At 41.5% G+C, this 13,505-nt stretch overlaps 1 protein-coding gene across 2 annotated transcripts; it reads left to right on the top strand.

The window, feature by feature from the left end:
* Positions 3,926–13,427, top strand: PPID (peptidylprolyl isomerase D). 2 transcript variants are annotated; one of them, XM_021396723.1, is made up of 10 exons: positions 3,926–4,078; positions 4,581–4,721; positions 4,821–4,927; positions 6,506–6,694; positions 6,809–6,931; positions 7,946–8,052; positions 10,345–10,486; positions 12,450–12,536; positions 12,619–12,661; positions 13,192–13,427. In XM_021396723.1, the coding sequence occupies exons 1-10, from the start codon at positions 3,994–3,996 to the stop codon at positions 13,278–13,280; spliced, it is 1,113 nt and encodes a 370-aa protein (XP_021252398.1). In that variant the 5' UTR covers positions 3,926–3,993; the 3' UTR covers positions 13,281–13,427. The 2 variants fall into 2 exon arrangements, 1 of the variants encoding a protein (XP_021252398.1); XR_002438610.1 differs by lacking the exons at positions 7,946–8,052; positions 12,619–12,661; positions 13,192–13,427.

Below are 13,505 nucleotides of genomic sequence, written 5' to 3'. Positions count from 1 at the left end.
AAAACATGACACTGCCTTAGAATGCTGCCAGTACATTAAAGGGATCAATCAAATCCAGGCACAGCTAGATGTTTGGGTGTTTCTGTGTTCCACAGACCATATATCTCTGAAGACTCTCTCCTGAAAATGCAGGAACTAGACTTTATAGCCAGGACAAACTGACTTAAAATCCCAGCCTCCTAAGTCAGAGTCAGCCTCGCTGTCACTCAGCCCCAGATGAAACTTTGAGGTCCATTACAACTGTTTCCTTTCCATCCCTCAGTCCCAAACACATAAACACAAAGCATTCCTAAACCTTTGTTGTCAGAATTAGGCTTTGGAGTAACCACAAAATGAAGCCGGAACATGTAAGCTCTCAAGATTTTAAAAAAGGTTCATTAATCGAGGATATGTGGTAATTACTTACTGCTTACTGATTTGTGCTGCGTGAAGTTACACAAGGGCAGATTAAGTCTTGCTACACTAAGTAAAGCATCAGCTACATTTTGGATTCTGTAAAATAAATAAAATCTGATTTTTATAGCTGCTGAGGAAAATGTGTTATCCATTAATGTCTAGAATTATTGCCTCTCCGTACTGTTACTATTACTGTTTAGCACAGTAAGTCTAAATTACTCTCCACAGAGAACTTTAAAAGCCTATTCCAAAATGCATTCCACTTTTCAGGCAGGGGTAGAGACTGACAGCAACAGAGTGCCTGGGACCGCATTCCCTGCAAAGCAGTTCCATCATCCTTCATTGAATGGAGCATTATGTAATGTATGCTGTTGCTGCAGCAACTTTTTCCAGCCCCTGTAGAACACCACAGAGATGCTGCCTTAATATAGATAAGCAGTTTCTCTCTCTTTTTACATGGAAGATACAGTCATTTAAAAATGAAAGTCTAAAGAGAAGCAAGCAATAATGTAAGTAAATTGTTTAAAAAATACTGGTAATTATTAATATATGAAATATTTGGCTTTTAACAGTCTTCAGCATTAAAAACAGAAAGGTAAAGGATCTCTTCTTTCAATCACCAAAATACAAATACTGAGTAATTTGCTAAGAATTGTCTTGTGTACAGACCAATAGGTATTTACAGCCCTTTATAACCATCACTTTTACTTACTTATGTATTCTGTCAGGTTTCCTGAAGCAAAGGTACAGAAGAGCATGAAGATGAACATGACTGTGGATGTTCAAGCACTTGTCTAGGACCCATTTCGTTCCTCTATACAGCAAGACTGTAAGCACTGGCAGATTGTATTTCTCAGCCTCCTGCCTGGGACTCCATCCGAAGCTTAGCAGGAGATCCTCCTACCCTAGATTTTCAATGGCAAAATCCACTGTGGGACTTCCTATTTGCAGGCTGTGCTCTCGTCTTTAAATCCATGCCAATGTGCTTCATCTTGGACTTCATCCTACCCCTATCAGATGCAGATCAAAAATGCTTTCTACATCATAACAAACAGTTATCCTAATTGGATAATTTAATGCCTTTGAGTGATCAATAACAACAATAAATAGCATTATACATTTACATGGAATTACAGTAGCATACAGGACATGTATTTGTACCAAAAGGGAGGGCACAGATCCCAGCTACAGAACTAATATCCCACCCTAGCACAGTGGCACCACCGCTCAGAGGGCAGCCAACACTCCGCACCTCTCCCTCATCCCAGGTCTGCCTTGTATCACTAATACAAGCCATGGCCATGCTGCTGTGCCTCCATATGTCCCAAGGTCCTGTGTGATGCCCTGCTCGGTAGTCTCTACAGCACGCACTAAGCACACTAAGCAGAGATAAAATAACAGGTAAAAAGTGTTCCTATTTTTGCCTGGTTCTTAACTAAACGATGTGAAAGTCAGCGATGGGCACCCGCCTGACTTCTCTTTCAATTTCTGACATATCAGCACAGCAGACACTTTGCTTCTTAAAACATGGTGAGGCAAGAACATACAGTTCTTTCTTTGTTTAATGTTGCATTTTAATTCTGCTGAGAGGAATCTCAAGCACAGATACAGGCTGGGCAGAGAATGGCTTGAGAGTAGTCCTGAGGAGAAGGACTTGGGGGTGTCGGTTGATGAACGATTCAACGTGAGCTGGCAATCTTGCAGCCCAGAAGGCCAACAGTATCCTGGCCAACAGTATCCGGGGTTGCAGATGAAGATGATCAGAAGGCTGGAGCACCTCCCCTATGAGGACAGGCTGAGAGAGCTGGAGCTCTTCAGCCTGGAGAAGAGCTCTGGAGGGACCTTCTAGCAGCCTTCCAGTACCTGAAGGGGGCCTACAGGAAAGTGGGGGAGGGACTTTTTATAGGGGCAGGTAGCGACAGCATGAAAGGAAATGGCTTTAGACTGGAAGAGGGTAGTTTTAGACTAGGCATCAGAAGATATTTAGATATTTATTGTGAGGGTGGCGAGACACTGGAACAGGTTGCCCAGCAAGAGTGTGGATGCCCCCTCCCTAGAAGCACTCAAGGCCAGGCTGGATGGGGCTGTGAGCAACCTGGTCTAGAGGGAGGTGTCCCTGCCTATAGCAGGGGGTTGGAACTAGATCATCTTACAGATCCCTTCCAACCCAAAGCATTTTGTGGTTCTGTGAATCACCTGGGAGTCAACAGGTGCTCTGTGTGCGTTTAATATGGGCACCCTTTATTCAGCTTTATACAGAAAAAGAGCAGATGCGAAACAACCACCCTGCTGACGAGAAAACAGCCCTACCAACTCCCCCCTATTCTCGGAGGGGCTACGTGTGATGGGTAAGGTCACGTGCGTGGACGCGCCGTGTCACGTGGTAGGGGGCGGGCTGGCGGCGTTCTGCTGCAGCGGGGATGTCGCACTGTGACCCGCGCCGCGCGGCGTGGCCTCGTTCCGCTGCGCAGCTGTGTGTGTGCTTCAGTCTCCTACATCGAAGAACGGGCGGGCGTTGCCGGGCCGCTCCGCAGGGGACGGGTGTGACATACTGCAGCCCCCCGCTGCCCTATCTGGCTCCACCCTCTCAGCATCAATACCCCCCCTAATCCCCTCCCAGTCCCTCTTGTTCAGCTCACATGTTAAAATTAGCACGGCAGTATTTGTTTTCACTTAATCTTTCTCTTGCCTCAGACACAGCTGGTGGATTGCAAGCTGCTTGGGACACGAACGGCTTCTTCTGTTGCACCTCTAAAGTACATTGCACATGGGGACTCTGAGCAACTACTGTAATACGAATTACTAATCTAGAGTATAAACTCTTCCAACTTGGCCAGAAACGCAGCTGCAGGAGCGTGTGAGCCTGCTGTTGGAGTTCATTGAGGAATGAATCACTGCTTCTTCCTGATTGCAGGCTGCCAGCAGCTCTTGTGGAGGATGCACGCCAGCTCTGCACACTTCACTCTGACGCCTGCCAAAGACGACCATACTCTCGGCTTGCCCATTCTGCCTCAGTGGCATCATTTCTCCTGCCTCTCTGCACTTCACCCATGCTAAGTGTAATGATGGCCCATGGCCATATGCCTGGTGACTCACACATGGCTCATGGCCCCGGTGGCCTCTGACACTGGGGCATGTGAAATCCCTGACACAGCTGCATGACCTGGCTTAGAGAACCAAATGCCTTCGCGTGGTTCCACTGATGCCTCACTAAGCGCTCCCAGATGGTGGCAGATGACTTTCCCTTCTGCCGAGGGTTCCCAGATGTGATTCACAACAGCACTCGGTGCCCATCACCTCCAACCAACATATGCACGGGAGCTCACATCACCGCGCAGCTCAGGGCATGCAGGGTTATTAATATCAGTGCTACTGCACTTCTTCTTTCGGTCTGGGAATTAGGTTGTGAGGAGCACGTTCAACAAGGACAGCTTCCACACCTCTCGCCCAAGAAAGGTGGCTGGGAGTTTTGGTTTGCCTCAACCCATCCCCCCTTCCGGAGGGCGGAGCGGGCCGCGGCCCCGGCCCCGCGGCGGCCGGAACGGGGTGGGGGGGGCTGAGCGGGTGGAGCCAGAGCGGACAGCGGGCGGTAGCAGTATGTCGTACCCGTCCCCTGCGGAGCGGCCCGGCAACCTCCGCAACCCTCGAGCCTTCTTCGATGTAGACATCGGGGGAGAGCGAGGTGGGCGCGAAACGTTCGGGACGTGCGTAAGCGCTGTGGCGCGGGGAGCGGGCTCGCCTTGGAGCGGGTCCTCACGGGGCGGCCGTTTCCCGGTGGGGATCGGAGAAGCGCGGGGCAGGGGAATTGGCTCCTTGCCGCGTGTGCCCCCGCCGGAATCAGTAGGCCCGGGGGAAGCGGGGAGAAGAAGGGCAACATGGCACCCGCTGCGCGAGCCGTGGGGGAGCAGCGCATCGCAGCGCAGAGCGGCGGGGCGGTGCCGCGTGGTTGGCCCTGAGCGCCTCCACGTGCGGGCGGCCGCCATCCGCCGCCGTCTGGTCGGCATGGGACGGCCCGAGCCCTGGGTGTGCCGTGGCGCGCCGCTTTGCCGGCGATTTCCGACATGTAACAGTAATAAAAAATAATCAGGTCTGAAACATTAATTTCCTTCGCCCTGAAATGCGCAATGCATCGCTGTACCGAGGACAGGACTAACGCATTAATCATTTTCTCTCTGCCATTTCAGTTGGACGAATTGTCTTTGAGTTGTTTGCTGACATTGTACCTAAAACTGCTGAAAATTTCCGTGCGTTATGTACAGGAGAGAAAGGAACGGGGCCGACAACTGGAAAACCCCTCCATTACAAAGGGTGCCCTTTCCATAGAAGTAAGCTCTCCGAAGTTCTCTGAGTGTTGATTTCCTGACTTGATTTTCTAGTGCCTTTCCTGACTTGCTGCTGCATTTTGTCATTATTTTCTTTTACAGTAATTAAGCAGTTCATGGTCCAGGGCGGAGATTTCTCAAATCAAAATGGCACAGGTGGAGAAAGTATATATGGTGAAAAATTTGAAGATGAAAACTTTCATTATAAGGTACTCTATTGAAAATAGTAATTCCATTCAGTTTTTGGATTTCCAGTGACGTTTAGTTGTCTTACTATGTGAGACCCTGTAATAACAGCAACTAAAAAATGGGCAGACATCACTGTCCAGTGGTTAAAGCAAGCTCCCAGGCAATTCCATCTGTTACAGCTGCGAGATGTTCTCCTTAGTCTGACCTTTCCTCTGGTGGTGCCCATAGCATTGCTGCATAAAGGTTATCTCTCTTCCACGTTGGTCCTTGTTGGAGGACTCTGTAGGTCTCTCATGAAGGACATCTTGTGGCATCATTGCTTTTTTTTGTAATCTGGGGATGATTATGAATGGAATGAAAACAATCCCTATTTCTGCACTCCTCTGTTCAGCTGTAGCAAAAGTTATCAGTGTGTCAGGGATGAGCTGGAGAGCTCATTGGGTTTTGTATGGCATTTAGGAGCTTGTTTCCCATTGTCGTCATTGTAGTGAAGTATGTTAGGATTTGTCTGGGAGTTAACTTGCCCCTACGATGCAGAAATTCACTGGACAGTAGACTTAGTATCTACCAGTCCTGAACAACATCTTAAAACCACTGTCTGGCCAATAGTGAGCTGCTTTTGTTAATGCTGGACAACACAGGTGCTATCTGTTTGATTTTGTTGTACTTATATAGTTAACCCATGAACTGGAATAATTTGCAAAATTTTGCCAGCAGCCAGCTTACCATGCCTGACTTCTCCCAGTAGGCTTTTTTTGGTGTTACATCTCCAGCTAATGGCCGTGCCATTGTGCAACTCCCCTTTGTGCAGTCCTCAGGCAGTGCTGTTATTGTGTCACAGTTTGCAAGCTGAGAGTCTGTCAGTCTGAATTTTCCGGACTTTCCACTTGCTTTGCAAGCATGCCAAATGAAAGGTGAAACCATCATGGGAGAGCCACTTTAATCTGCCTTGTTTTTCCAAACAAGAAAATGCATGAGTTAGTAAGAGTTTTGCTGATAAGTAGGACTCTCTTCATGGGACTGATGCTGAGACTTGGCCCCAAGCAAAATGGAGTTGAGTGTAAATGTTCTGAAGACCAGAGCTACCAGATGTCCATCTGTAACTTTCTAATTTGTTCTCTGAATCTTTACAGACAAAATGTGCATGCATAAAGCAACACCAGAGCTTACTGTTCCTTGGCTTTTTGTATACTGGTCAGTGATGCCTAGCATTAATTGTAATTTAAAAAAAAAAACAACAAAAAATCAATGTGAGAAATTCACATCTCTCTTAGGTGATCTGTTCCAACTCAGGAGCAGACTGCTGGGGTGGATTGACTGTACAAGAAGTGTTAAGAGCATCAAGTCACATGAGAGTGGCTGTGCTTGCTAGAACACTAGGTGGCAAGTACAGATGCAGAACTGGGTGTTCATCCTCTTTGGTCATGATTAGTAAGATTAGCAGCCAACTGTTCGTAACTGTGATTTACCAAGTCCTTATTGTGTCTGCCCTTGCAACATATATTAATAGCCTTACAGGATCTTGTAAGTGATTTTGTATATGTTGGTTGTGATGTAGGTTTTTTTTTTTTGTTTTGTTTTTTTTTCCCCAAATGCAGCATGATAAACCGGGGCTGCTGAGCATGGCCAATGCAGGACCTGGTACTAATGGCTCCCAGTTCTTTATTACAACAGTGCCTACTTCTCACCTGGACGGCAAACACGTGGTCTTCGGCCAAGTGATCAAAGGAATGGGTGTTGTTAAAATATTAGAAAACGTTGAAGTAAATGGAGAAAATCCTGCTAAGGTAAGCAAAATCTAAGGCACTTAGGGATGAGATGGTGCTTTTTTTGGGTGGGCGAGGGAGGAGTTGCTTTAATCAGCAAAACTGCTATTGACATACTTTTTTTTTCTTTTTCAGTTGTGCGTCATTGCAGAATGTGGAGAGCTAAAGGAGGGAGATGACTGGGGAATTGTTCCCCAGGATGGTTCTGGAGATGCTTATCCAGATTTTCCTGAAGATTCAGATATAGACTTAAAAGATGTAAGTATTTTTCTTTTAAGGTACTTATTTTACAGAACTCGAGACCGGTAAGTACTCTGAGTTTTGTGGTGTCTGCAATGGTGTTCACTCAGCTTTTTTTTCCTTTTTTTTTTTTTTAAGAATCAAGATTCTGATTGACTGTTATGTTCATTTTTAGGAAAGTGAATGCTGGGGGAGGAAACTGCTATCTCTCCATTCAGTGCTAATTACAACTGATTTTTTCCCAGTAACTAACAACACTTATTTCTTTTTCTGTTCATTTCTTTTTACTCATTTTTTGCTTGTACTGTAGTGACAAGTTGTAATTATTAGACTTCCAGCCAAGAGATGACTATCTCAATATCTTATATACAGAGTTTTTCTATGCAGCTTTTAAAACGTCCACCCTTAAAATGTTGCCCTGCAAAAAATGATAAAATGATAAATGATAAATATTTTTAGTATATAGCAGCTAGATGCTACTATACACTTGAAATATATGCCACTCTGGAAATAGAAATGATGGATTTGATGCACACAGGCAGTTCTTTTTCTCATTCCATAGAAATTTGAAGCGTTTTGAGAAAAAGAAACGTGTGTTGATACAACTTCTCGTTTAGAACATGCAGAGTGCCAGTACCATTTTGAGAGGCAGAAGATGAAATATCCTTGCACATAAAGCAGTCTTGGTTGAGTAGTTTGATTTTTGAGATGTCATTTTTTCTATGAATAATGGTCAGCACTGCTTTATATAGCATGTAGGGCAGAGTTGAACTGCTTTGTTATCTCTGGTGTTTTCTCCTTCTTTATACTGTAGAAAACCCATTACAAGTTTAATCTTTCAGACTACTGCATAACATAGAGAACTGTACAGGAGTGGCTGTAAGCTAGTATTTATCTACAACTGAAATACTTCTGAGATTTTATTGTAGTCTTTGAAAGAGAAAGGACATGGAATCCTACTGTAAAAATTAGGTAAACTAAGACTATTTTCATAAGTAAATTTATATCTTATATTTTCCATCTATTTATTAGGTTGACAAGATTGTGGCCATAGCAGAAGACATAAAGAATATAGGAAATACTTTCTTCAAATCGCAAAATTGGGCAGTGGCAGCTAAAAAGTATAGTAAAAGTTTACGGTAAGGCTATCATCATTAAATGAGGGAGTTCCTGTAATCCAAATAGATATTGCTATCAAGCAACTGTACGTGCATTTAAAAAATGCGTGGTGCTCTGCTTTTTCTTCTGTTCTAAAAAATAACTTTTAGAGTCTGGAAGACATTTAGTTGAGTTCTAGCTACTTGCTTAAGTAGATCTTCTGCTTACTGCTGGGTAAGAGCTATCGGCAATAAGTATTATTCAGAATTGGCTAGATGTTCCTCTGTTAATGCTCCTGCTGTGCTGGTGCATACCTAGGAAGAAAAGTGCAGTAGTATACTGTGTGTGTGGAGAGGAAAGGAGGGTGATACTTCTCAGATTTCTAATAATCAGTAGGCTTAGGAGATTGCCAAGTTCAAGAGAGAGCACTCCCAAACGTGATGCTTAATTCATTATTGTTTTTTATTTTGAGGCGCTGTGGCATCATCCTGACTCCATGTATAAATCAGACTTGCCTTCAAAATCATAATCTTCATGTTTTTGTTTCCATACTGCTCCTTTCTTCTATCATGATACTAGCTTCATTTAAATGTGGTTCTCCCAGTAACTTTACACTGGCTTTTAACTTGCTTTATGGTCACTAGTTAATCAGCAGTAACAATAATGAAAGAAAATGCGTTCAGGAGTATTTAATGCTGTGTTTTAGCTAATTGAGTTTCATACAAGTAATGTCTTTCTGAAGCATAAAAATTCATCCTTTAATTATAGATATTAACTCAAGATGTAACTTCTGCCTTCAAGAATCTTTTCATAGTCCAACAGCAAAAGTGAAATTAATGATTGACACATAAACCTTTTAGAAATCATAAGGAAAAAAGGCTGGAATGAGCCTTAAGGAACTCTGCGTTTTAACTAACCATTCTAAGAGAAGTAATAAGTATAATTATGCCATCACTCCCATTTAGTTGTCATGCCAACTTGAACACAACCTACTGAAGGCTCTTTCAGTTTGTGTAGACTGCTTCTTTTTGATACTAATTTTTTGTCCTAGTGAATGGAAAGTAGCTTCTCTAAACTAGTCGTATCTGACCTATAAAGAAAAGCTGGAAAACGTTTTCGTACTTAAGTGGACATGCCCCACTGTTCTATCATAACGTTTCCTACTTGATAGGATGGAGTAGTTCTGGCACAGCTCTTACCAGAGGCAGCACCCTTGTCTTAGTTACAACTCACCTAGCAAACAGTGACATCTGGCAATGATGTTTTCAAATCAGTGTTGCACTGTGTATTCTTTCAAGCTTAGATTCCATTATAATCTTCGGTTCTTTTTTTTCCCTATCTTACTGATGCTTAACCAGTTATTTTTAATGTAAGAACTTGCACTTCATCCAAATGTATTACTCCCTCTTGTTTCCCTTCATATTGAACTTACAGATTTCTTTGACTTGAAAGTTCTATTTTTGTTTCTAGAATGGTTGCAGTCTTTCATGTTTTGGTGTGAGTTGTAGATCCCATAGGTGTACTCTGTTTGCTTTGAATGTAACTAATTTTCGTATTATTTGCTTTTGCACCTTTGTTCTCTCTTCTGGCTTCATCTCTTGCATGATGCATAGCAAGCAGACAAACCAGTGGCATCACATCTAATTTGTATTTTAAACATTGCTTATTTCTGTACTCCAAAATTATATACAAACCATCAGCACTCAAAAGATAGGGATACAAAATAGAAATTAAATCAGCACCAATCTGCAAAAATTGTGTTATTCATGGCACAGTTAAAATATGAATGTCTGCAAGCATGATTTTTGTTGATTTGCTCTGTGTATTTTGAAAGAAAAAGAAGTTCTATAAGTAGGCCATTAAAAGAGTCAAACTTTCAAATCCACAGCAGACCTTTGACATTTGAGATAAAACCTGCCAGCATTAGCACACTATAAATTAAGGAAAAGGAAATAGAGCTTACCTGTCAGTTCACCTGTGAGTTAGAGATACAGGTAAGCAGTATGTTTGTTGGGAATAAACAATTTCAGAGAAAAATTCTAATGGTTTCATGCCATCTTGGTTAAGAATAAAAAGACATTGTTAGTACAGTGTAGGGACAGGAGTATGTTCCTCCTCTGTTCTTACATGAAGCCATAAGTTCACCTTTTATTAGGTTAAGTCTCACATACTGCGGTGTAAAAAACCATTTGTAATAGTGGAATTGAAACTGCATTAGAAATGCCCCTTTGGAGAAGGCATCTTGTGCCTGTCTCTGGAAAGTTAGCTAAGGACGGAACAAAACTGAAGCTGCAGCACTAACCCATGTTCATTGTAAACCTGTTTTTCTCCAGGTATGTCGAAGCTTCTGAAGCAGTGGCAGAGGAGGGAGACAAGCCAAAGTTAAAGACCATTGGGTTGAGCTGTGTTTTAAACATTGGCGCTTGTAAACTGAAACTGGCGGATTGGCAGGGAGCCATTGAAAGTTGTTCAGAGGTAAACTTCGCATTAAGTAATTTGATTAATGATTGGCCTATGGAGAGAATGGAGACTGAAACTGCAATACTTTTTTTAAGAGTCTTATGACAAGATCATGCTTTGAAAACAAAGTAAAAGGAGGATTGTGAAGCTACTACTAAGTTTCTAGTATGGGTCTTTTCTAAGAGATTCAAAAAGAAGGAAGCAAAATGGAAATACTGAAGAACAATAGAATTAAAGGCAAAAAACCCAAGAAAATAATAGAATTGAGTACATATTAGGAAACTTGAAATAACTCATCTAACTTTGAAATTTTGAAAAAAACCAAAAACCCGAGTGTAGAACACTTATCTGTTAGTAGAGGATCATAATGAACATCTGCTAGGGCTACCTGCTGAAAGCAGGAGTCCCAGCTAGTCTGCATGTGAGGCATCTTTCCAGAGCTTCTGCCTGCTGAGGGTGTTCTGCAGTTCTGCAGAACTTTCACAACTGGCTAATCAGGATGGACAAATGGAAGGGGAAAGAGAAATGGAGAGTAATATGGCATCTGTCCTCCAGAAAATGATACAAAAATAAAAACAGCATTTAAGCGTTACATATAGAAATCATTAATCATAATTCTTGTAATACTTGCAAGTCTGAAAAACTTTTTTTTTTTATGATTGCAGAATTGCTCAAGGCAGCTCTGTAACTGTAGTAGCTATCTGTAATGTATTCAGTTTTGGTACCATAACAAATGTTAAACAGTAAATCAGTATTTTAATCAGAGCAGCAGTTTTCTAAGACTAACTAGTAGAGTTCAAGGAATTATTAATGAGAAATTATACATTTCTAGTTAGGATTTCCTGCGGCCAAAAGTTTTTTTGAATTACTAATCTGTAATACATGCATTGTTTGGTGCAAATAAGAAATGACAGAGGTAAACCTGTTCATAGAAACCTTGCCTTAAATTAGCTGTAAGCACATTTGGTCCAGGTACAAATAAGGAATGCTACATGCATATTCATAGGGCAGGATCTTCATTTTTTTAAACTCTTGACACCAAAGAGGCTCCAGGTTTTGCAGAAGACAGATCACGATGAACTTCCAGAACAATACTTACTTTATATGAAAAGCTGATGCTGAAGTGATCAGAAAAACATCTAGATACTGCTTCTAGTGTCTAGATTTCTTAATGAATTTAAGTTAAATGAAACTAATAAAACCCCACATTTACACAGAGAGATTTCCTCTAATCATAAAAAAGCTATACTTTTTAAATTCAAAAAAGTGTAACATAGAACTATCTTTGTAGTAAGAAAAAAACAGATTTTCGGAGGCAAGAAAATAAAGCTCTTAAAGAATGGAACTAGCCTAATTAACTGAAGCACTTTAGAAAATAATTAGTGATAAACAAGTGGAACAATCTCTCCTCCTGGTCATTTTATTTCCTATTTTGGTACTGTCATATATGTCAGCTGGAATATGCTTGTCGATAAAACCAAATGTGTAATGACTGAAACTTGACAAGGTTCCTAAATCACACAATTATACGAATCTTCCTATCCTATAGTGAAAAAACTTTTCACCAAAGGATAGGAACAGAAAATTCCATTTTACTTGTGGTATCATTTTTCAGGGTTTTTTTTTTTTGTGTGTGTGGAGGAACGAGCTGCAATATAATAGGGAGTTGTACATTGAACCTTGGGGTTAGGATAATTTGAACTGCAGCAACACCTAGACAGCTGTACAGATGCAGTTCCATTTTATCTTAATCTATTCTGGTCCTTGACAAAAGCCTACTTGTGGTACAGCAGTACTAGAACTGATTAGATAGCTATTGAGCGTGTTACATTGTAATGCTCCTTTTTCCCTGGTAATGTTTGAAAGCTTACCCTCAAATCAAATAGGGAGATTGTCTTCTGGTGGACACAGTGCCACGTGTAGAGATGAGCACTGTGAAGTGCTACATGTTAACGTGACAACTTTATTAAATTCACAGGCTCTTCAGATAGATCCAGCGAATACTAAAGCTCTCTACAGACGGGCACAAGGATGGCAGGGAATAAAAGATCTTGATCAGGCACTGGTAATGATCACAATATTTAATATTATTATTTTAATCTAAACATTTCATCAGAACATTCATTCATATTTCTCTTTCTATTAAGGCTGATCTTAAAAAGGCTCATGAAATTGCCCCTGAGGACAAAGGTAAAAATAAAGCCCTTTCTTACAGATTCTTTATTTCAAGAATGTAACAAAGTAACCAGGGTAATACTTAGAAAATCATACCACTTTGATGCCTGAAATGGAGGTTTTTACAAGCTGCTGAAACTTAAATGCTGATTTATTAAGCACAAGTCTACTGCCATGGAAACATGTTCTTGTATAGCACTGATGCTTCTGGCGCCCTGCATAACCTGCTTATGTAGGTACAGAGGTCAACAGCATAGCTGACAGTGGTCTTAATAATTCCCAGGTTGCAGTAACATCTAATAAGACAAGATTTTTACATCATAAATCCAGTGTGGATACCAACAGCATGCTTCCTACATCCTCCTCTACCTGGTTACCTTAACAGGTGAAACAAAGTATGGGACAAAGTCTGACCTAACAGAAAATGAAATGTAGTTCTAGTATATAAAATAGTATTTGCAGCAGTGAGATCTGGTCTTGCAATACTGGGAAACCTAATGCAAAGATATTACTATAACTGTGTCATGGATTTTCTTTTTAAACAGCTATCCAGACAGAAACACTCAAGATCAAACAGAAGATAAAAGCTCAAAAGGAGAAAGAGAAGGCAGCTTATGCTAAAATGTTTGCTTGATTTTTTTATTCCTAAATGTTGAATTCTATGCACTAACTCACGCAAAAGGCTAAATGGAGCTGTAAGCAAGTGTTCCTTCTTTCATTTGCCCTGTACTGCAGTTCTGTGTTTACAAGTCTAATAATAAAGACAGTGGTCAAAGGTCAAGTGTTCTTCTTTTAAGCTGTAACTTGTGTTTTGTGATTCAGATACATTGTTAATGCATAAAGCAGTAATGGTTGTGTT

This window comes from Numida meleagris, chromosome 4 (genome assembly GCF_002078875.1).
Source record: "Numida meleagris isolate 19003 breed g44 Domestic line chromosome 4, NumMel1.0, whole genome shotgun sequence".
In the NCBI taxonomy this organism is placed as follows: domain Eukaryota; kingdom Metazoa; phylum Chordata; class Aves; order Galliformes; family Numididae; genus Numida; species Numida meleagris.
The sequence above is the reverse complement of the archived record's forward strand: the minus strand, read 5'-3'. Positions and strand labels throughout refer to the sequence as shown.

Excerpts from the sequence above, each read along its gene's own strand:
- PPID (XM_021396723.1), top strand. The coding sequence starts at position 3,994 with ATGTCGTACCCGTCCCCTGCGGAGCGGCCCGGCAACCTCCGCAACCCT. Across the intron at positions 4,722-4,820 it reads AGGGTGCCCTTTCCATAGAA|TAATTAAGCAGTTCATGGTC; the intron begins GTAAGCTCTCCG and ends TTTCTTTTACAG. Across the intron at positions 10,487-12,449 it reads CCATTGAAAGTTGTTCAGAG|GCTCTTCAGATAGATCCAGC; the intron begins GTAAACTTCGCA and ends TTAAATTCACAG.